This window comes from Pterocles gutturalis, unplaced genomic scaffold (genome assembly GCF_000699245.1).
Source record: "Pterocles gutturalis isolate BGI_N339 unplaced genomic scaffold, ASM69924v1 scaffold47666, whole genome shotgun sequence".
NCBI lineage: Eukaryota > Metazoa > Chordata > Aves > Pterocliformes > Pteroclidae > Pterocles > Pterocles gutturalis.
Window position 1 is genome coordinate 1 of NW_010107206.1, and position 20,132 is coordinate 20,132.

General features: G+C 41.1%; 1 protein-coding gene across 1 annotated transcript; it reads left to right on the plus strand.

Annotated features, from left to right (window-relative positions):
* Window positions 1-4: 4 nt before the first annotated feature.
* CRABP1 (cellular retinoic acid binding protein 1) lies at window positions 5-12,833 on the plus strand (the record flags this gene model as incomplete). The annotated part of the gene is made up of 3 exons (XM_010088014.1): window positions 5-139; window positions 2,796-2,909; window positions 12,783-12,833. Coding segments are annotated over 3 exons (300 nt in total), but the record flags the coding sequence as incomplete, so codon positions are not given.
* Window positions 12,834-20,132: the final 7,299 nt, after the last annotated feature.

Genomic DNA, 20,132 nt, shown 5'->3' on the forward strand with positions numbered 1-20,132 from the left:
CTCCAAACCTCACGTGGAGATCCGCCAGGATGGGGACCAGTTCTACATCAAAACTTCCACCACTGTCCGCACCACTGAGATCAACTTCAAAATCGGGGAGAGCTTTGAGGAGGAGACGGTGGATGGACGAAAGTGCAGGGTAGGAGGAGAGCTCGGGCGTGTGTGTGTGTGTGTGTGTGGTACCAAGTTCTTTTTAGATGGGACAAACTCATCTGCTGACGGTGTCCGCAGACAGTGGCATTACTGCCCTCCACCCTTGTCTTTAGGGATTCTTGGTGGTCACCACTCCTCTTGTCCCTCGTCCAACATTCTCCCTCTTGCAGGGTAAAACTGAAATTTGAAGGCAACAGAGCATGGTGGGTCCCAAAGGCAGAGTTGGAGTACCTGCTTGCCAGCTCCTTGGCTGGGAGGGTATTGTCCAGCTCTTTTTGCTTCTGTCTCCCCTGGAGACCTCAGCTGCAGTGAAAGCTTTCCCCACCCCCTGTCCCTGATGGGAACATAGGGAATGGTAGAGCAAGAGAGACCTCAGGAGTCAGGATTTAGTGCACGAACCTGACATAACTTTTGTCCTGAACTGCATCAGCCGAGTTCACAATTAGGACCGCAAACTGTTGGTAGTTAGGGGCTGAAATCCTCTTTCATTCCCTTGCAAGTGCACGTCTCCTGGTCAGATAAGTCTTTAACAGTGTAAGACAGACTTTCAGCTAGCGTTACACCAGCTGTAATTACACCATCTCCTTGTGCAGAAGTGCGTTAGAGGGCATTCACTGGAGTGTTTTGGGCTTGATCCTGTGTGTGAGCCCCTCTCTGGCCATGGCAGGGGCTCCAAGTCAGCAGCATCCAACATCGGCTTCTTGCTGGTGTACATACATGGGATACAGAATATTGCAGAACTGGGCTGTGATCATAGCTGTCTCTTGAAAAAAAGTTATCAAAGGCATGGGTTAGTTATCCTTCCCTCAGGCACTTTATTTTCACACTTATAAGAGAAGTATATATAACACACTTATAAAAGAAGCATGAATAAAGAGTATCAGAATGTAGCCCCAACTGAGAATACAGTTTTAAAAGTATCTGATGATAGTGAAATAATGTACTTCTCAAAATATGGTCTCTGCTAAGGCTTGGCCCAGCTTCTGAGACCATTTGCACCACTAAAAATTCAAAACTTACTATCTCCAGTGCAATTGCTGTGAATTTAAAATTATGAAAAAGGGAGGCAGATTCTGGGAGTCAGTAAACGTTTAGAACATCCACTTGATCTCTAGGATGAGTTATCGTATATTTAACAGTTTGTTCAGGAAATGTTGCTGGCTTTGTTAATTTATCTTGTTGGGCAAAAGTAGTATTTTAGTGTCTTCATGCATAATGCATATACAATAAATGTGACCCGCTTTCTAGAGAAGGATTTATTGCTGCAGATGGAAAAACAATAATTACATCTGTAAGCTATGAAAGTTGGAAAAATCTGAAAGAAATGTGTTTTGTGAAGTAGTAAATTTTTTCCATGTGTTGTGAAATTATTTATAGTCCACTCTCAGGAATAAGTTGTACTGCTGTGTGTATATAACCAAGATGTGGCCACAGAGCAGAAACTGACAGATAATAAAATAAGACTTCAGAATGTAATTTGCAATATCTGGCAAAAATTGCTGACTGCTGACAGATTTTGATACACTTTATGGAGTGGAGGGTTTTGTTCTGCCAACTAACTTGATCCATTGTTCATACAGACAAAGAGCGAGTCATATGTAGATGTACTGCAAGGCTTCTATACTACCATTTGAGATGGCTTGGTGGCTTAAAAACCTATTGTTTTGAAAAAAAATCTTTATAAAGTAAACAGCTAATTTTAAATCCAAGTAAAGCTTTTTTCCCTTGGAAAGTCTGGGAAGCATTAACTGGAATTTATGCATACATATGCACACACACACATGTATATGTATATAATCACAGACTAATGAATGTCTCCCATGTGCTAGTTATAAAGCAATTACTTGCACATTCATTACGGGGCATCCTTCTGCACAGCTGTTCCATTGCAATGTAGAATAATAGTTCAGTGCTTGAATGAAAAGCAACAGAGTCAGGGTTTGCCTGTGTGTGAAAGCTAAACAAAATCCTCTGGGTTTTTTTTATTTTTCAGTGGTTTCATAGTCATTATTGAAATGTTTTGAAAAATGCCCAAGGGTATTTCAATCTCCAGACCCACAACCTTAAAAAAGTAATATTGCAAACACTAGAATTCTAACAAAGTTTCTTTAAGTTGTGATTTATTCCAGTTTGTTGGCACAATAATTGTTTAATATACAGTTAACTTGGCATGGTGCCATATAGCATGAAAGGTTGTAAGTGACCAATACTGCATTATTTATGACCACAAAATGATACATATGATTCTTGATGCGTTTACACTAAGGGCACTCTATAGTGATAAATAACATGTCGGATCAAACCACATGTGTACAAAGATGCTTGGGAATGTCAACACTACATTCTCGCATGCTTCTAAGTTACACTTTTCAACATCAAGCTTTTCATGAAAACTGAGTGGCTTTTTAAGTTGGAAATACATGTGGATTTACATTGAAAAGACACATTCATAATTACTCGGTTATTAAAATAATGATGATTTCACCACTTTCCACTGATGTCTGTTTCCTTTTTCCTTTATCTGTCTATGTGTTGCTCCTTTACTGCAGCAATTATTCTCACTACTGTTCATTGTTGTCTCTCTGCCTTGTGCTTCTGGGGAATATAATTAATGTTATTCCTAATGGTTTTCTTGCCTGCAGAGTTTGGCCACTTGGGAGAATGAAAACAAGATCTATTGCAAACAAACTCTCATTGAGGGAGATGGCCCCAAAACATACTGGACCCGAGAACTAGCTAATGATGAGCTGATTTTGGTAAGAACCTTGACCGCACCCAAGACAAGCACCATACTAACAGGTTTTTGTTACCGTGTGGTATGACTATTTTCCCTTACCTAAATCCATCTGGAAAACTACCATTTTCATAATCCTCTATAGGACAATTCACACATCACTTTTTTTCCCCTTTCTTTTTATTTTTTTTAAGAACAAATTAAGATATATGCAGGTTCTGACTTGCATGTTATTGCTATAACTTTTGCCATACATTTACTGGCAGAATAATCAGAAGTGGGACACTTCTGCTCTGTAAATTCATACCACCACCAAATAATTTGCTTGATTTATTGCAGATTTTCTCTGGTGAAAGTGATATCAAGGCATTTTACCTCATTTCTGGAGAACCTTCTTTTTTAGGCATATGCATATGTTGCTTCTTACACACAATCACATGGTGTACAGCAGGAAAGATGTGGCATGTTGTTAGCATGCTCTAATATCATTCTGTTTATGAACAACACATAATTCCTCCCCCATCTCTGCCACCTTCCCCAATTCCTTGATCATCTCTAAATCCAGTTCAAAATTGCCTTTATGAGTTTCTCAGAAATACACTGATTTGCACATTTGCTGTCAGCCAACTTCCCCCCACTCCTGTGGGACCTTCCATATGGCAGCAGGGTTCCTGTGGTGGGCATTCTAAGTAGCACCTCTGCAATGGCCTTGCCATTTATGCCACGAAACATGTGCAGTTTATTTATTTATATTGTATTTATTTCTGTTAGTGTTGAGTTCTCTTCACTGAGTTTTTCCTCAGTAGTCCCTCTATGTTAAGGAAACAATATCCAGAACTGGATAAAGACACAGTTTCTCTGAGTTACAAGTAGCACTTGTTCAGCTTGAGTTCAGAATCATTTTATTGCACATGTTCTTACTGGTGAATTCGAGATAGATAGTTCATTGGACTGGTACAGCTCATCAGTTTGGGCACAGAAGACAGGCTGCTTGAGTGATGGGTAAGAAAACATCAAAGCAAGGAGGTTTTATTTCAGACTATCACAGTAACTGAACCTCTGCACTTTAAAAACCAAACAGCCTCCCCAGTATTTCTCTAAAGCAGTTCTGTTTTTAAGATTGCATCTGAAACAAAAACAGGACCCAAACCTAACCAAGTATAAACAAAAAGCTTCTAAGGTGTTAATGTTATTCCAGACATCCTGGAACTGTTCACCCACCCCTTATGAAGACGTGTATGCTGTTAGTGAACTCACACTGGTTTTTGTTGAATGAACAGAATTGAACTCCAATTCTGGATCATTTCTTTTGACTCAACCACTGAAATTCTTTATATGATCAAAAAACTCGAGGAGGCAATGTACTTTGAGCTCTGCTTCACACTTTATATATAATGCAGCAGACAAGATATATTCTCAACTATAATTTTTCCAGCTTTCTAACAATACATTTTTGTAGTTTATTATTTAAGCAACAGACTAGTGAGGCAGCTCTTAAACAAAGTGAACTGTTCCAAGCAAAGCAAGAAAGCCAGTCATAATACAATTGCCTGCTGCAATCAGCAATGTGAATTTACCCAGCTGGGGAAGAAGAATGAGGTTGGTTAAGAAACCAGAGCGATTCAAATATTATAAAGCCATCTCATCTTTTTTCTTGTATAATACAGTCGGTTGAGCTTTTCTGAATTAATTATTTTTCAAAATAGGATATAAATTAGAAAAATCTTCCTTCTTATTAAAAAATTTCTGTTTACAGGAACTCAATCACAAGTCTCAATAAGTTGTTTTACTGGTTAATTTCCTTGCCATTAAAATGTACACATTATTTCTAATCTGTATATGTCTAGATTCAACTTCCAGTCATTACATGCTGTGTGTAAAAGAACCTAAATAATATGCTTAAAATTTATTATTGCAAATACTTCTCTTAACAACACTGATTAAGTCACCCCTTGGAAGAGCCTTCTCGTTGTTAAGCTAAACCATTGGAAGACCTTGAGCCCTTCAATATAAAGCAAGCTTTCCTTGAATCATTCTTCCGATGCTTCTCTAGCCCCCTCCAATTTATCAGTTTCCTTTCTAAACTACGAACACCAGAACTGCACATACTGGTTTGCCAGCAATCACACTAGCACCTGATGTAGTGGTGACTTCACCTCCCTACTCTTATCTGAAATTATTCTGATTTATATGCAAAGACTTTGTTAACTCTTCTTTGGGAGCTCGTGCTCAGCTGATCGTGATCCCAAGTAATTTTACTGGTTTCTGATTCCCTAGACTGGTCCCCTTCTCCTCTCCTGCAAGTTGGGACTATGTTAATTTGTTGCAATGTTCGATTTTACCATGGCCATTATGAAAACATAGTGTTTGCTTCCAAGTGATCCAGACAGTTCTCTCTGTCTTTTACTATTTAATATGATATGCAGTTCCATTCTCCTAACTCTTTTCTGGAGCAGCATGGCCTCTTTTGCTTTATTAAATATTTGGACATTACTTGGTCCTCAGGACAAAGATTTTCAAGCACCTCAGGACATTTGATGGGACTGAATGTACAAATCTTTTACATACATGGTCAACATGTTCAACATCTTCTGACACCCTAAAGCTCACCAATGAGGTGTTTCTAAGAGTAGCGGTGGTGAGCGTGAGGTCTCTGGTCCTTTGCAGAAATTAAGATGGCCAAAAGTAACCCTTCTGGGAGGCAGCAAATGGTTCTACTGTTTGGAGGGAGACAGAAGAGAGTAAAGGAGGCTACATTTTCTTGTCCATGGCCCCTAATTTTAGAATATTCTCTCCAGACCATTATTTGGGCTTTAAAAGACTGCAGGGATTGGCTGAGGTGCATTCCTCAGCTGCAACAGGGAACAAAGTAGGAATAAGAGCTCTTCGTGAGAAGACCTTGTGATCCCTTTTGATCTCTTGCCTCTCAAATGTGTTTTGGTTTTTCATCACTCCCGTGAAGAAAGATTGAACTTAGATTATTTTATGTTAGGCTTGGAAATTTTCCTTGGGTCTGAGTCTGCAAGTCCCCACTTACATCTTACTTCTTCAAAACTAAGATCAAAGTGAGAAGAAGGGATCTTTCTTTGTCTTCTCCTTTCTTTCTTCTTCTGTCCTCCCAGCTTTGTTAGAGTACTTTAGGACCTGAAATTCATTCTCATTCAGTTTTGCTGCACGTATCACTTCAAACATTTTAAAATTTCCATCTTCATGCTTCTCAAACCTCCCTACTTACCTAAGAAATATTTTCTGTTCCTTTACACTTTCTGATGTGCTTTGGTAAGCTTTTCCTATTTCCATTCTGGCCCAGCACCTTAAATAAGCAGAAGGAAACCATATTCTTGCGAACTTCTAGACATTTACAGCTGGGAAGCTGTCTTATGGGGCAGAGCCTGTGATGTAGCATTTTAGGAACTCTGTAGGGCTGATACCTGTTCTCACAGTCTCTGCTCCTGTTTCCCTATACAAAGAAATATTTCAAGAAGTCTTGAGTCTCCTTCTTAGCTATTACGTGCATTTGCAGAAGAAATCAAGAAAACTCATACCCTATTTGGAAAAAGTTGCAAGAAGGAATCTAAACTGTGTTAGACTGAGGCGTGAATGGAAAAAAGGCTTGGGGCAACAGGCAGGGGGTAAGGAATGAGTTTTATTCTGCTAATACTGGCTGCATACATGTTGGAGCTTTGCCACATAATTTTGATCTAATATGCTGCATTGCTTAGGGGGTCCATTAGATTATGACATTTTCCTAGTGGAAGGATATATTTTTCTCCCCAACACAGCATGTTAAATAAAATGCATTTATTATCACATATAATAAAAAAAAAATCAGTGTTGAATTGTCATGACTACCACAGAGCTAAAATAGAAACCATATTACTGTATGATTATCAATCTTTCTTGTATCCTGGCAGAAGAATTCCTTATGTTCTTCAAAGATACTCCCTTGGAGCAATATGATGGTCTTCCATGTCACATCACGTCCTCTGGTACACAGATGCTGGGAACAAACTGTTTAGTTAGCCAAGGTTTTCTTTACCTTCAGGTACCAGTTAAGTTTGCCTTTAGTTCTCCTCAGCTCCTTGCAGCATGGAGAATGAGACTACGCTTAGTAGTAGCGTCAATAGTATTTGACTCATACAATGGCAGACGTAGCTCTAAAGTCCTGTTGGAAAAAGAGTCCTTTCAGCTGAGTAAGGGAAGAAGGATCAAGCTCTGCTTTATAAAAAAGGTGCTGTGAATGTGTTAGAACATTGCGACTCTTTGTCAGTGCTGTTTATTCTGATCTCATCTGATGCACTTGCTGGAATTTCAGTGCTGTGTTTTTAGAAGTACTGAACAATGTAGATAAAAAAATTACATGGAATATGCAAGCAAGGGAGGGTGAAAAGCATAGATCCCCATCAAAGTCCACATTTGTTTGTCTTGACTGTATCTTTATATTGTATTGTGCTTTAAGACTGTAGTATATACAGAGAGTCTGAATATCCGTGTTTACAGCTCCAGATTCATAAACGATGCTTGGATTAGCACTTGAGCAATAAAAGTCAGAACATAATGCAAAAATATATATTTCCTTTACTTGTCTGAAAAGTAAGATCTGGGATGAAGTCTATTCTAATATACTTTTTCTTCCCTTTTCTTTTATACTCTATAATGTTTTTGTTGTTGCTGTGTTTTTGTCAGGGACATTAATGACCTATAAATCACTTGTGCAAGTCAGAAGAACAAAAGGTCTGCTTTTACAAAGTTAAAGGATGCTGCTTCCAATTGTTAGCTATTCAAATGAGAAACATTTCTATTCAAACTTTATCTGCATTGCTGCTTTCATAGCTGCTCATGCATCTATACATTTTAGTTTAATATGTAACACACAAACATTTTAAAGTGGATGATTACTGAAGAGGGGCTTTAAAAACAGCCTCAGACCACATTTTACACAGTTCACGTATCACACAGGGGTTCTCAGAATCAATTATAGCAAGGGTCAAAGATCAGAACAATAGGGGGGTTTCAAGCATGGCTTCTATTCTACATTCCCTCCCCAGAAAAATCATGCCATAGGTGATTAAAACTGTTGAACTGGAGCCCAGATGAATGAGTGAACATTTTTTAAATTATATTGCTGGCTTCTGAAATTAAACATAGTAGGTGAGCAGGGCCAATGCAGATTTGGAAAGATACTTTGCAGCCGAATGCTGAAATTTGTGATGTGCCTAAGCCTTGTACTGAGCAACATTGAACTACCTAAACTTTTGTATAGTTTTTGGAGACCTCTCTCAAATAAAATCAGTTATCAAAAGGAGGGTCTACTCATACTGAGGTCAGTGGGGGGTTTTGCTGCTGACCTCGTTGAAGCAGCCTTGATGAAAGTTCAGAAGCCTGTAATAATGCATACATGTGTGTTGCATAGACCTAATGCTTGAATTTAGTCTTTGCCATGAGCAGATTTACAAGGGGGCTTAGGGATCTGCAGCCCCTGCTCACTAGTACAGCCAGGTGTGGGTCACATCCCAAACATATAAGCAGAGAAATAAGCCAAAGTCATTTGCATCTTGGATGCATCTGATGTAGCCTCTTATAACATCAGTTGTAGCTTCAATGTTTGCTGGGTACTGGCTTTCAAGACTACTACTGGCAGATTCCATTGTCTCATGTCCTTACCTCTGTCATTCATTTGCTGCATGGCTCTGAGGAAACTGTATAACATAGCGGTTCTCAAACACAAATACCAGCATTTCGGTACCTTGATAAATGACCTGATTTTCCATGGTCCTGTCTATTGATATCCTGCAGAAAGTGAGGTCGTGTATTGGGTGATTTGCTATTAATTTCCAAGTTTGAAAGTGCAGGATACACCTTCTGTGACCACAGCCCCGTAATGATCGATCTCTTTCATAACACATTATGGGAGTCAGGCGGAGAAAGGAAATATGCAATATGCCTTTATTGTGAAGATTTATGTCTTTATTCTGGATAAGATGGAAGTTGGCATGTGGACAAAGCCTTTTCTGAGAACCCGTTTCATTAATATCTTATTTTCTCCTTTTGTTGGCTGATGTATTCTGTCTTCCTTTTGCAAGTTGCCTCTGCGGGTTGGTCGGTCATGAGCAGATAACAGGATTTTTGCATGCACTGGCAGAAGTGATCCTTCCCAGGTGATTGTTTCAATGACAGTCTTCCTAATTATACGGTGTGCTCCACTTATCACAAAGGCTCCTCAGCAAATGTTTATAAAGGCCTTCAAAAAGCAGATTTACTCATACAGTAATATATTACTGCCATGTAATTCTCATTTAATCTTGTTTAATCCTGCTGTGGAGGCCTTTGTTTGTAGTGTGCTTTTGGACTCTTAGCTTCAGGTTATGACAAGCTAAGTGAAGAAAACAGTTCTGTAATTTGCAGTCATTGCACATTTAAAATCCTATTTTAGACTTAGAGAGAAGCCTTGCCCTGTAGCATTTTGTAAGATAAGTGGGACCTTTGCAAGCTGATGAGAAGGTGATGTTTGAAAATACTGCATCTTCTCCTTAGATTTGACTCGTGGTTTGGTAGTGTTGCACTTTTTTTTTTTTGGTTCCTCTGGTGGAACTTCACCACCAAATAGCCAGGGTGCCTCGCTGTCTTTGTTTTTATTAGGAAGTTCTACTCCTTTGGTTCATGGACTCCTATCACTTTTTTCCAGTCTAGAACTATAACCATAGTCACTGAACTGCTTCATCCTACCCCTGAATACAAGGATTTAAGTGTGAAGGATAGAGGAGTAACAGCCTTTTGGTTTGGACCTTGCCCTGAGCTTCGGTCCAGCTGTACATTAGATGTTTCTGTGAGAAAGCACAAGAAAAGGAATGCAGCAAGTCTGAACATGGTTGCTTTGTTTAGCAACATTTAATGGAGTTTATCAACAATGCTAGTAAGTTACAATAAGATAGGGAAACACCTTTTACGTAAGTCCACATTTAAACAATGTACATAGCTGTTACAATCAAAGCCATTTATTTATGTGCTTCAGTATGGAATTCACTTGCTGATCATCTGGACAGGTAAAAGGTATAAAATCTAAGTGCTAAAAATGCAGCCTATTCCTGAAACAGGTCAGAGCCCACATCACCTAAGCTGGGTCTGGCTATCTGAGAAGTGCCCAGTGGCTACGTGGTACTCCAGAGTAATTATAATTGGGCTTTGCATGAATTTTATCTCTTCGCTATCTAGATTTAAAGATACTATTGTGTTAAATTAGTGGTTTTGCAGACTGTGAGACTGGTGTGTGGAAGAGATGACAATCCTTGTGTATAGCAACTAAGACTACCATGTATTTGGGTTCCCTAGGTATGTCTGTTTTCTGCACTTAATCTTTGTACTGATAGAGCAATTTGAAGGCAGACCATTGCCTGAGATTTTTAAGAGTCCAGAAGTCCAGCTGGAGCTGGATGTTGGAAGCACAAAACAAACAGCCATTGCGTTTTGTCCACAAGTGTGTCAAGTTGTGACTCTGTGAGTGCACCACGGTCAGTCTATGTGTACACACAGCAGCCTTGCTGCCTCTGCAATGTATTCTGGATGCACTCATGCTACTGAGCTTTCCCAGAATGTTACTATTTCTTTTTCCCTCCTCCACAAACTCTTATCTTTATTTTCACTCTCTCCTGTGGGTCTTGCAAGGAAGTTGCCCATCAGACTACACTAATGTCTTAGGAGCAAGCTCTGCCCAGGAGCACAGTCTCAGAACTGGACACTAGAATTTCAACACTCAGGCGTACAGTGGCACCCTAGGATAGACTTGCAGTATGGATCACATCTACTTCAGTCTGGTTTTCCCTGCAGTGTTCCCTCTCAATACAACTGCTGACCTGTTGTGAGAATTACTGCTGGTGCACAGGTTTAGGGAAAGGAGTTTGTCTCTCAATTTCCCGAAAAGACATACATTTACTAGGGAGGTTACACAAGTTTTGGCAAACCGCTGCTGTAGCCTTTCTCATGAGAACTGGCTGATGTGGCACCCACTCACATCACAAGATGTGGCTGCGTAGCTGTGCAGCTCCAACTGTCAGCCTGGGGCCATGCCAGCTCTTAAGGAACACGACACAAAGACTGGCTTACTATTATTTATGATTTGTGTTGAAATAGCAGCAGGGGACCCAAACATCACTGTACTTAGCAGGGTCTGAATGTACCCTAGAAAGACAACCACTGTCACAGTGACCTTCCAGTCTTCACAGACAACCTCTAGTCATGGACAGTCTTGATTCTGACTTGCTTTGTCTGGCAAAGCTCCTGCCAAAATAATTCCACCTTTGTGTATAATTTTGGAAATGTTGAAGGAAGCCATAGCAAGGGTATTCGCAGCTGGTGCTATAGGCAATAGAGGACTATCTGCATCCTTTAACTGCAGCTGGTGCTACGGGCAATAGAGGACTATCTGCATCCTTTAACATTTGTTTTCAGACATTTTAATGTATAAGCTAAATATGTATATAAAGATTGATATGATCAGCTCTTTATATGCATAAAAACAAAGCCTGTATCTCCAAAATACTAACAGACTTTTCTCCTCAATAAAGTGAACAAAATATAAGCCAGAGTCAGTTTTAAAGCCAAGTCCTTTCAAAGAGGTGTTGGCCAAAACGGTCATAGAAAGCATTAAAACAAATAAAGTCCAGCTGAATTTTCATAGCACACTGGGGTAGGTCTTAATTATATTTTTCAGTGAGACCTTGGCCTTGCAGCCAAACGTCCCACCTCACAACTTGTTAGTGGTGATCTCAAAACCACCAGTGGAGCTGAATACGAAGTTTTTTGCAGTCAGTATTTCCTCACTCTTGCACCCATTATTTCCTTCATGTTCAATTGGTTGCTTAGATTTTAGCCAGCCAGACCTGAAGTTCCATACACACACACACTGGGGTTTAGGCAGCTTTCTCAGACAGCTGCCACAATCCCTGTCCTGCCTAAATGTCCTGACAATCTAGACTGCAATATTGCTGTGGTTAGAATTGCCTTTTAAGGGCAGAACTAGAGAGCCATTTAAAAAATGCAGGCATGTCTGAAACTCTGTTTCAGTCAATGGTATAACTTCATAGAACACCAGCTCTAAGTATCTGTAAAATCAAGGTACTCTGTAGTACTGAACCTGGTGTAAGAAATGGGATGATAATGGGGCATAGTCTGTAGTAAGTCAGTGACTTTCAGATGTGTAGTGATCAAGTGTTTGTGAGATATCATAGGTGTTTAGTCATGTGAAACGAGTTTGATCTCCACTACATTTTTCTCCAGTATGTGCCCTCATTTCAGACCTTTATCATACTGAACATATTCACTTGTTAAGGTCACAGCATCCTGAAAGAAGGTTGTGATTAACGCTGCCCATGTTACAGCTTGGAAGAGAGGCTTTTGGTATCCTAGCATGGTGTGTCATCATCTTGCAGCAGCATTGTGTTTACAGGTTATAGGTATACATTCTCCTGATCTTCAGCATTGCTCCGCTGACTTCATTTGAACTGCTGGGATTTATACCTGCAAATATCAAAGAATACCTTATCTGAATTCCACCCTCAGCATTGCCAGTTCAAAGTGCTGCAACTGTTTCTAGATATAACAACAGTACATTCCAAATTCTCTTTCTTTTCTCATGTTTATTTATAAACGCGTGCCAAGAAACTATAGAAAAAGGGAATTTCTGTGTCATTTATCATTCTGACAAATTTCATTGGGCCTTGGAAAGAAGGTCACTTTTCCTCTTCCAGAATGACTCCTTTTTTTACTCTCATCTGTCAAAAGACATAGGAAAATGTATTTCTGCTGTACAACTAGCAACTGTGGTGAAAATTACTTTAAAAAATGATGTTTAATATTTGCTGGTTCCATCTCTTCTGATTGATTTCTATTTCTTTTCCAGACCTTTGGTGCTGATGATGTTGTGTGCACAAGAATTTATGTAAGAGAGTAAAAACATCAATTTACTTGTCATCTGGGATGAAGTGGAGAACTGTGAAAGCCCCCAGTATAATGAGTATCTGTGTGTGCTGTTACTAATGCAGTGTTGTATGTGACCGTGTGAACCCATATCCTCTCTTAAGTGTATTTTGCTTTCATTTTTCATCACAGACACTATTCCTTCCCACTTTCATGCCATCGTTTTTCGTGTCTGCTTTGTATTTTGTAGTTGTCACTTGCTATGGTTTCATCAATTATTAAACTTATTGGGCATAATTCACAGCCTTGTTGGGGTGTTTTTAATAGAAAACCCAGCAGTGCTTTGGTTAGGACTGAAACACTTTTTCCCCTGTGTTGAAGTCAATGTGGAGTTTCACTCTGCTGGCTAGCACTGTGCCGTCTCCTCCTACGGCAACACAAAGTGCAGGAGAGCAGCTGAACTGCAAGGCTTTTCGCAGAGCTGCAGGCTGCTCTTTGAAACCCACAGCTCTGCTTCTTTCCTTCGTTCTCTCCTGTCTCCTTGGGAGAGTTGTTGAGGAAAAATTCCTGTATCCTGGGATTGCTGGGACTGTGATTCAGCAGAACCAGAGAAGACAAGGAGAGATCTTTACCCTCTTTCCTGCTGCGACTCTGAAGAATGCCCAAACTTTCCCTGGTGAGACACTCATTATCCAAGTACAAAGGCCAGCTGTATCTACAGGACAAATAACATTGTGATCATGACTAATACTTATTGTCATCACACCCAAGCACCTCAGGCCTGATTAGAGAGCCAGTGGAATCTGTCAGACTTTACTTGTTTGGGCCATGAAAGGATAAAGCTGAGGAAAGCTGCTTTTCTCCTACTTTGTCACCTGTGACAGAGAGAACTTCCAATGGCTTCACTCCCACTCAGTGCCACAGCTCTCACTTTTGGTGACTCAATATTTCGTTCTTTGAACAACTAAGTATTTCACAAACCAGGGCCATAGTTCAAGAATGAAAGAAAACCCAAATTTAATGTATTTATTCTGGCTCAGATTTCTGGCCACTGCACTATCAAGTATTAGATTCAAGCTGAACAGACATTCCTCTAACAAACCATAAACTCTTCTGTTCTTCAGCCTTGGAAATAGCTGAAGATTGAGCCTAGGAGCCCTACTTATTTCAGTGCAATATCCAAGCTTATCTGACCAACTTTCAGCTTTGCAAGAATAATTTGTCTGCTTCATGTCACCAAATTGTAGATTTTTAAGAGGTTCAGTGTTAGCAGAGTATATGCTCTGTTTGGCAGTCTGCACTCAATGTTCAGAATGGGAAAGTAGGTCCAAATCTTGGTTGCCCTGAGACATCCATGGGAAACAAATTACTTTGTCTCTTCATCACCTGCATAGCTATGCAGAGGAATCCCCTTTGATAGGACTGTCAAACTGCTATGGAGAAATCAGCCACCTGTTCTATACATGGCAGTGTCAGCTACAGCAGCGCAGCGGGAGAGAAACACACCATGTTTCCTGTCTCCTCTGCCCTAACAGGTCACTTTCTTTCTCTGACATCAGCACACAAGACAGGATGTTGCAGTTGAAAAGGGGGATCTTTTCCTTCCACACTCTAACCTTGGTGAAACCCTGTTTCCAAGACCTTGGTTCAGTTGGTACCAATTACATACACTGCATGTTAGCTCTCACTGAAGCATGGGCTGAAATTGAGTTCATTATGGTGTGGAGGCAGCTGAAGCTACCCCTCAGTAAGAATGAAACCACGAGGGGGAATGACAGTGATCTATCTTTATTTTCTGTCTTCTTTTAAGATTCAAATTAGAATAGTTGGGTGTTTTTTTCCAGACAAATTCCACTTCAGCAGTATCTGAACCTGCTTCTGCAAGCCGCTGTGCCAAAGGGGCTCCATAAAAAGTGCCAGGCAGAGCTAGCTCAAAGCATCTCAATGATGCAGACTAAACTGTCTTGCCACATCAAGGCTGAGAAGTAAATAGCACTGTGTAGCAGGACATGCTGGCACATGCCATATCCCCACAGCAAGAGGAGCCCACCAACACTGTGGAGTGCTTTGCTTCCACCGCCCAGAAGGTGGGTGGTGGATGTTGGGGCTGGCACAAGCTGGTGAGGCAAGTGGTAGAGCCAAAGCCAGTAGGCAGCAGGGCTGTTTTGCCATTCCAGACAAATGTTACTCTTAGCAATTGCCTTTTCTGCCTGTGTCTAAAGCAGCCCTGCTGCACAGTTTGAGAGGGTTCAGCAAGGTGTTGGTTTGAGGCTCCCATTGTCTAGAGCGAGTGAGCGCATTTAATGGAAGCAGTGATTTCTGTGTTTCATTTCTAGGAAGGCTCATGCTAAGCTTTTGTGCTGTTCAAGAAAATATCCTTCAGAAAGTTTTCCCATCAACTGGAAAATACCAAGTCAGGTTTTCATCCAGTTGGCAACTACTATCCAAGTAGTAAAGCATGAGGTGTACACTGAGTTGTAGAGGTTATGATTAAAAACAGGCTCTTGAGAGATGAGCTACCCTGCGTAACTGGAACTTTTTTCTTCCAGGACTGAAACTGTTCCCCTAAGGTTCATTTGCAGTCTGGCATGACAGAAGTTCCTTTCTTTAGTAATTTCAGTGTGGAAGCTTCACCCCTTGATTGGCTTTCATGGAGTTACATTAGAGTTACTGGTGCATGGGTAAATTCATGTGAACAGAGACTAGAATTGGTCCAGGGTGTTAGTTTTATGGCTCATTGTTGAAACCGTGCAAAGGCCAAATTGCATTTTGTGAGCCCTCCTGGATTTAAAAGCTCTTCAAATCTAGGTGCAAAAGGATTTGGAATGATTTTACTGGCCAAAAGCCTTGCAGTTGTCTCCTGCCCTTCTTTGCTTTGCTGAGATTAAGCTCCTTTGGGAACATGGAAGTTGAACAATGCCAAGGGGACCATCAGAGATACTTTTTGTGTAAAAAATCGTGAATTCACCCCTCCCCAGATGAGGTGATGGAAGCAGAGTAGAGTTACTGTCCCCAGAATCCACAAAAACTTGGTCTCACAATGTCTGAGTGTTAAACAGTTGCTTAGCAGAATAGGATCCTGAAAGCTTCAGGCGGCCGCTCTCTGCACATAGGAGGAATTTTATAGGCAAGGTGCCAGAACGATGGAGCACTTAAGGGTTACATAAATGGTTTGTTGATTACTTGATAGCATGTGGATATCTGAAAAGGGCCTCAGGGATTTTATGGATATTGCCTTCCAGATTCCAATTCAAATCTCCATCACTAGGGCTTTTAATCAGGCTTGTGATGGAACAAGCAGTGGAGCCAGGGACAGAGCCTGGCTCGCAGTTACGTGTATCAGTGAGCAAGCAGAAACTTCCCTCCCCTCATGCCGCTGTGTTCTAATTAGCACTTTGTCACTTGACCTGGAAGCGCTCAGTGGTTACAAGCATAGAGAATGGTGACAAACACAGCTCAGGTCTGTCTGGATGGCAGCTGACTGACCACTGTGTGCATAACCACCCACTGCATGTCTGCTGTCTTGCAAGACTCTGTGCCCAAGAAGCTGGACTTCTGAGGTCTGCTAGTGCTCCATGGTGATGGCTAAATGACTTTCAAGCTTTCTTGCTGAGACATTTCTGACCATATAAGTGAATGTGTTAGGGAACTCTTCCCTGTGAGTTTATTACACACTACTACTTATGTTTGAGAGTATTGCTCCACACAAGGCCAGCAGCATACAGATAGCTAAGAAGGTGAGAAATCATCCTGCCTGAAATCTAAAGGCTTTGTCTTACCATTGCCTAAACAGTCCAGATGCTTGAATGGATACAGTACAAGTGAGTATTCTGTTGCCTAACCATAGGTGTCTACGGCTGGTTTAGGTGTCCTATGTATCCAAGACATCTGCACAAAGCTGGCATGGAACACAGGCTCTTCATGAGATCTGTGCCTTTTTTTGGAGAGGCAGGAGCAGACAAGGGACAAAACCTGAGGGCATCACAACATAGATGTCAACAGACTCCCAACCTATGTGCCTGCAGGCTTGGGACTGTGCTGTGCTCTGCATTGATCACACTGATCACCAACTCATACAGAAATACAAAGAAAGGGTTGTTCAGATATCTGCAGCAACTTGGCACATGTGTAACATTTCACAGAAACAGAACTTCCCCACATGAGTGGAACACTAGGATACAGCCATGTTCTCTGCCCTAGGGCAAGAAGAGTTCATTTTAGGATTTTCCTTTGATTTTCCATACTTTGTTCTTACGCTGCTTTCATAAAACATTTATTGTTTTTCTGTTCTTCAGGAAAAATAAACATCCTAACCAGTAAACAGATCAGGCAGTAAAGTTGGATTCAAAATAATCCACTGTAGGAAACCCAAAATATGAAAAAAAAATCTCAGCCAGAAATGTGATATTGCATTGAATTGTTCAGTTCACACGTATCTGCACCACCAGTTACTATTGTGTGGGAGCAGAGCTGCCCTCGGCATGCTGTGCGCCACACAGAGCTAGTGCTGCTTTAGCTCAAGTGGTCAGTTCTTGTACTCTGAGTGCAAAGAGATCTATTTCTGCTGACAGGAAGCTCCAAATCCCAGATGGCTGCACAACCCAGAGTCTTTGAATCCTGTTAAAATATGTGCTGTCTGAACACTGCCATGTCAGAAGGGGAACAAGCTAAGGTGTTCTCTTTGGTATTACAAATGGCTGGCTGGCTGGCTAAGGAGAGGGGTGAAGAAAATGCCGTTACTGATAATGGAGGAACGGGTGGGAACAGATGTTATAGTGCTTTCTGCTAATTTCTTCATTTTCAACATTCCCCATATTGCCTCTCAGAACATGAGGCCAGTTTTGATCAGAAGCAATAAGCTCCCAGGATTTTTTAAATTTTAGTTCATTCTTACTTGACTCTTGCTGCACTCAGCTAAATCAGAGTGAGGTTCTGAAACCCAGGATTTTGCCTGGTGTCTCTCATTCTGTTTCCATCTGTGGGCCTGCCAGTGATGCTCCACTGACATGATCTGTGGCAGGCACTCGGATTTTTTGCCATGTTCTCAAAACAAAGAGGAATCTGGCAGCTAATCTGCTTTACAAGCTTTACAATTTGCTGTTAGGATTTGCTCTGTGGTCACACAGTCCAACTAGAGAGGAAGGTGGTGAGGCTAGAAATGGTTTCTGCAGCAGGCAATACCACAATCTTCTACTAGATACTGCTATCTCCTGCAAAATACAGCTGCTCACTGGGAAAGACAGTTCAGCTGCTCAAGCAGAAAGGAGGTGAGGGTCTAGGCTGACTAGGCTAGGCTAGGTTCTGACTGAACTACAGATTTCTTAAAAGCCCTGTAGATTTGTATCTCTCTGTTAATCTTCACAAGATGTTCACGTGGAGCTGGGGGACTGATTTCATCATAGATCTGATGAGTTCGCAGCAAGATTGCAAAGGGCTGGAGCTTTCATCTCGAAGTAGCTGCCACTGCTGGGAGATAAAGGTGCAACTGGGAATCAAATGATCTTACAGAAACTGCAGACAGGAACAGCTGTAGTGGGTCAGCGCAAGATTCTGCCTCCTCCAGTATCTCTTGCCTAAGACTCTTCCCTGAGACCCTGATGAGCCTGCATATCCCTTTAGCAGGCTGAAAGACATACCTCTGTGTGCTTGTGTCCTATTCACTCCATTTCCTCGCATTTGTGTTCCACATACACAAAAAAACGGCAGGACTTCTTTACCCCCATCAGAGAGATGAAGGGACCTGTCACCTTTTCAAGTGCATTGAGAATTTTTGGCATCTCCCACTGGGCTGACACAGACAGCATCACTGAAAGATACAGCAGTTTTGATGACCAAGGACTTCAGGATTCTACCCACTGTGAATAAATTCCAAAAAGTTTGCTGTCCTTTAGTGCTTAGCTTCTATTCTGCCCTGTGACACAAACCCAGAAAATACACCCACAAGGTGAGAGTTTATCTTAGCACCTCTGGAGAAAGATCAGTGATTTAAAACAATCCTGATGGAAAGCAGCATTATCAGTGTTACTCAGAGAGACCTTCTGAGCACTAATTTATTGTCCACATCAGTGATGAGATTGTGATGCCGTTATGAGGCTGCTGATTGCTGAAGCTATTTCTTTCTATTTCCCTTGCTGCAGTTGGAAGATTTTTAAAATGTTCCATATGTGGAAGTTTATGTAAAGTTGACACTGTGCCATAACGATGCATAGTGAGTCTGGAACATGTAAATAGTGATATTAATTTGCATATGATCCTCCACAGGGTGTGCCACGCCATCAGCAATGAGTTCAGTTAGAAGTCTGGGTCTGAAGCAGGCACCTAATAACTCTTTTTGCAGGAGATTTTAACACTGAGCTTATGCCGTCTGTGGCAAGGCTGGACACTGAGAACATATTGCAGTTATTACAGAGCCTAAAGTCCAAGTTCCTTTTAAGACACGTCATCAGCAATGTGTTTTAATCAAAAGTATTTCAGTGAAGTAAATTCGAATCATCTGGATCTGACCAGCATCAAGTTCTCTCAAATGTGATTTATTTCCTAATGCCTTTAATGAACTTGATTTCAATACTTTGTGATGAACATGAAGAACAAACAGTAAGGATCTGTAAGGCTTTCCTTTATTGCAGGTTATACAGCAATGTTGCAGTTGTTGGTTTTGCTGCAGTAACAGAGAGAATCTTCAACACAGGTCCCAGGGCAGCTAGGCGAATGGTCAGAATGCTGCAAAAGGACCATTTTCAGGGACAGACCTTTCTTCCTTGCTATTGTTTAAGTAACAGGAGAATTAATTAATTCACTGATTTATCGCCGACATTTCATCCTGATGAAAAAATATCTAAGATACTCCCGGACTTGGGGTGGGGGACATCTTGCAGTGTTTCTGCTGCCCCCACAGCCAGTGTCCCAAGCAGGATGGACACAGAATAACAACTTCAAGAAAGAGAACAAGGAAGCAAGTTAGGTGTGGTGTGTGTTTGTGTGTGTGTGAAATAGCCATCATGTCAGAGCACCTGGTTTTCACACAGCTCTAGCAGTCATAACTAAAGATGAACACAGCACTTTCTTGCCTTTCTTTCAGTTTATTAGAAAGCAAAGAATGTTGTTCAAAAGCTGGTCACTGCTGTCTGAAAGACAGACATGGCGTGGCTGCACAGACCTCACTCCAGTCTTGGGAGACCAGGCTGAAAGACAATGGGAGATACACAGCTGACACAATGTTAGTGACAGAAGGGACAGGGTGGACAGTGCTGGGAAATGAACCGTTCTGTTATTTTCCCAAAGCTTTTTGATTTTACCGTGTGGACTGACACTGTGGCACACAAGATTTTCCATA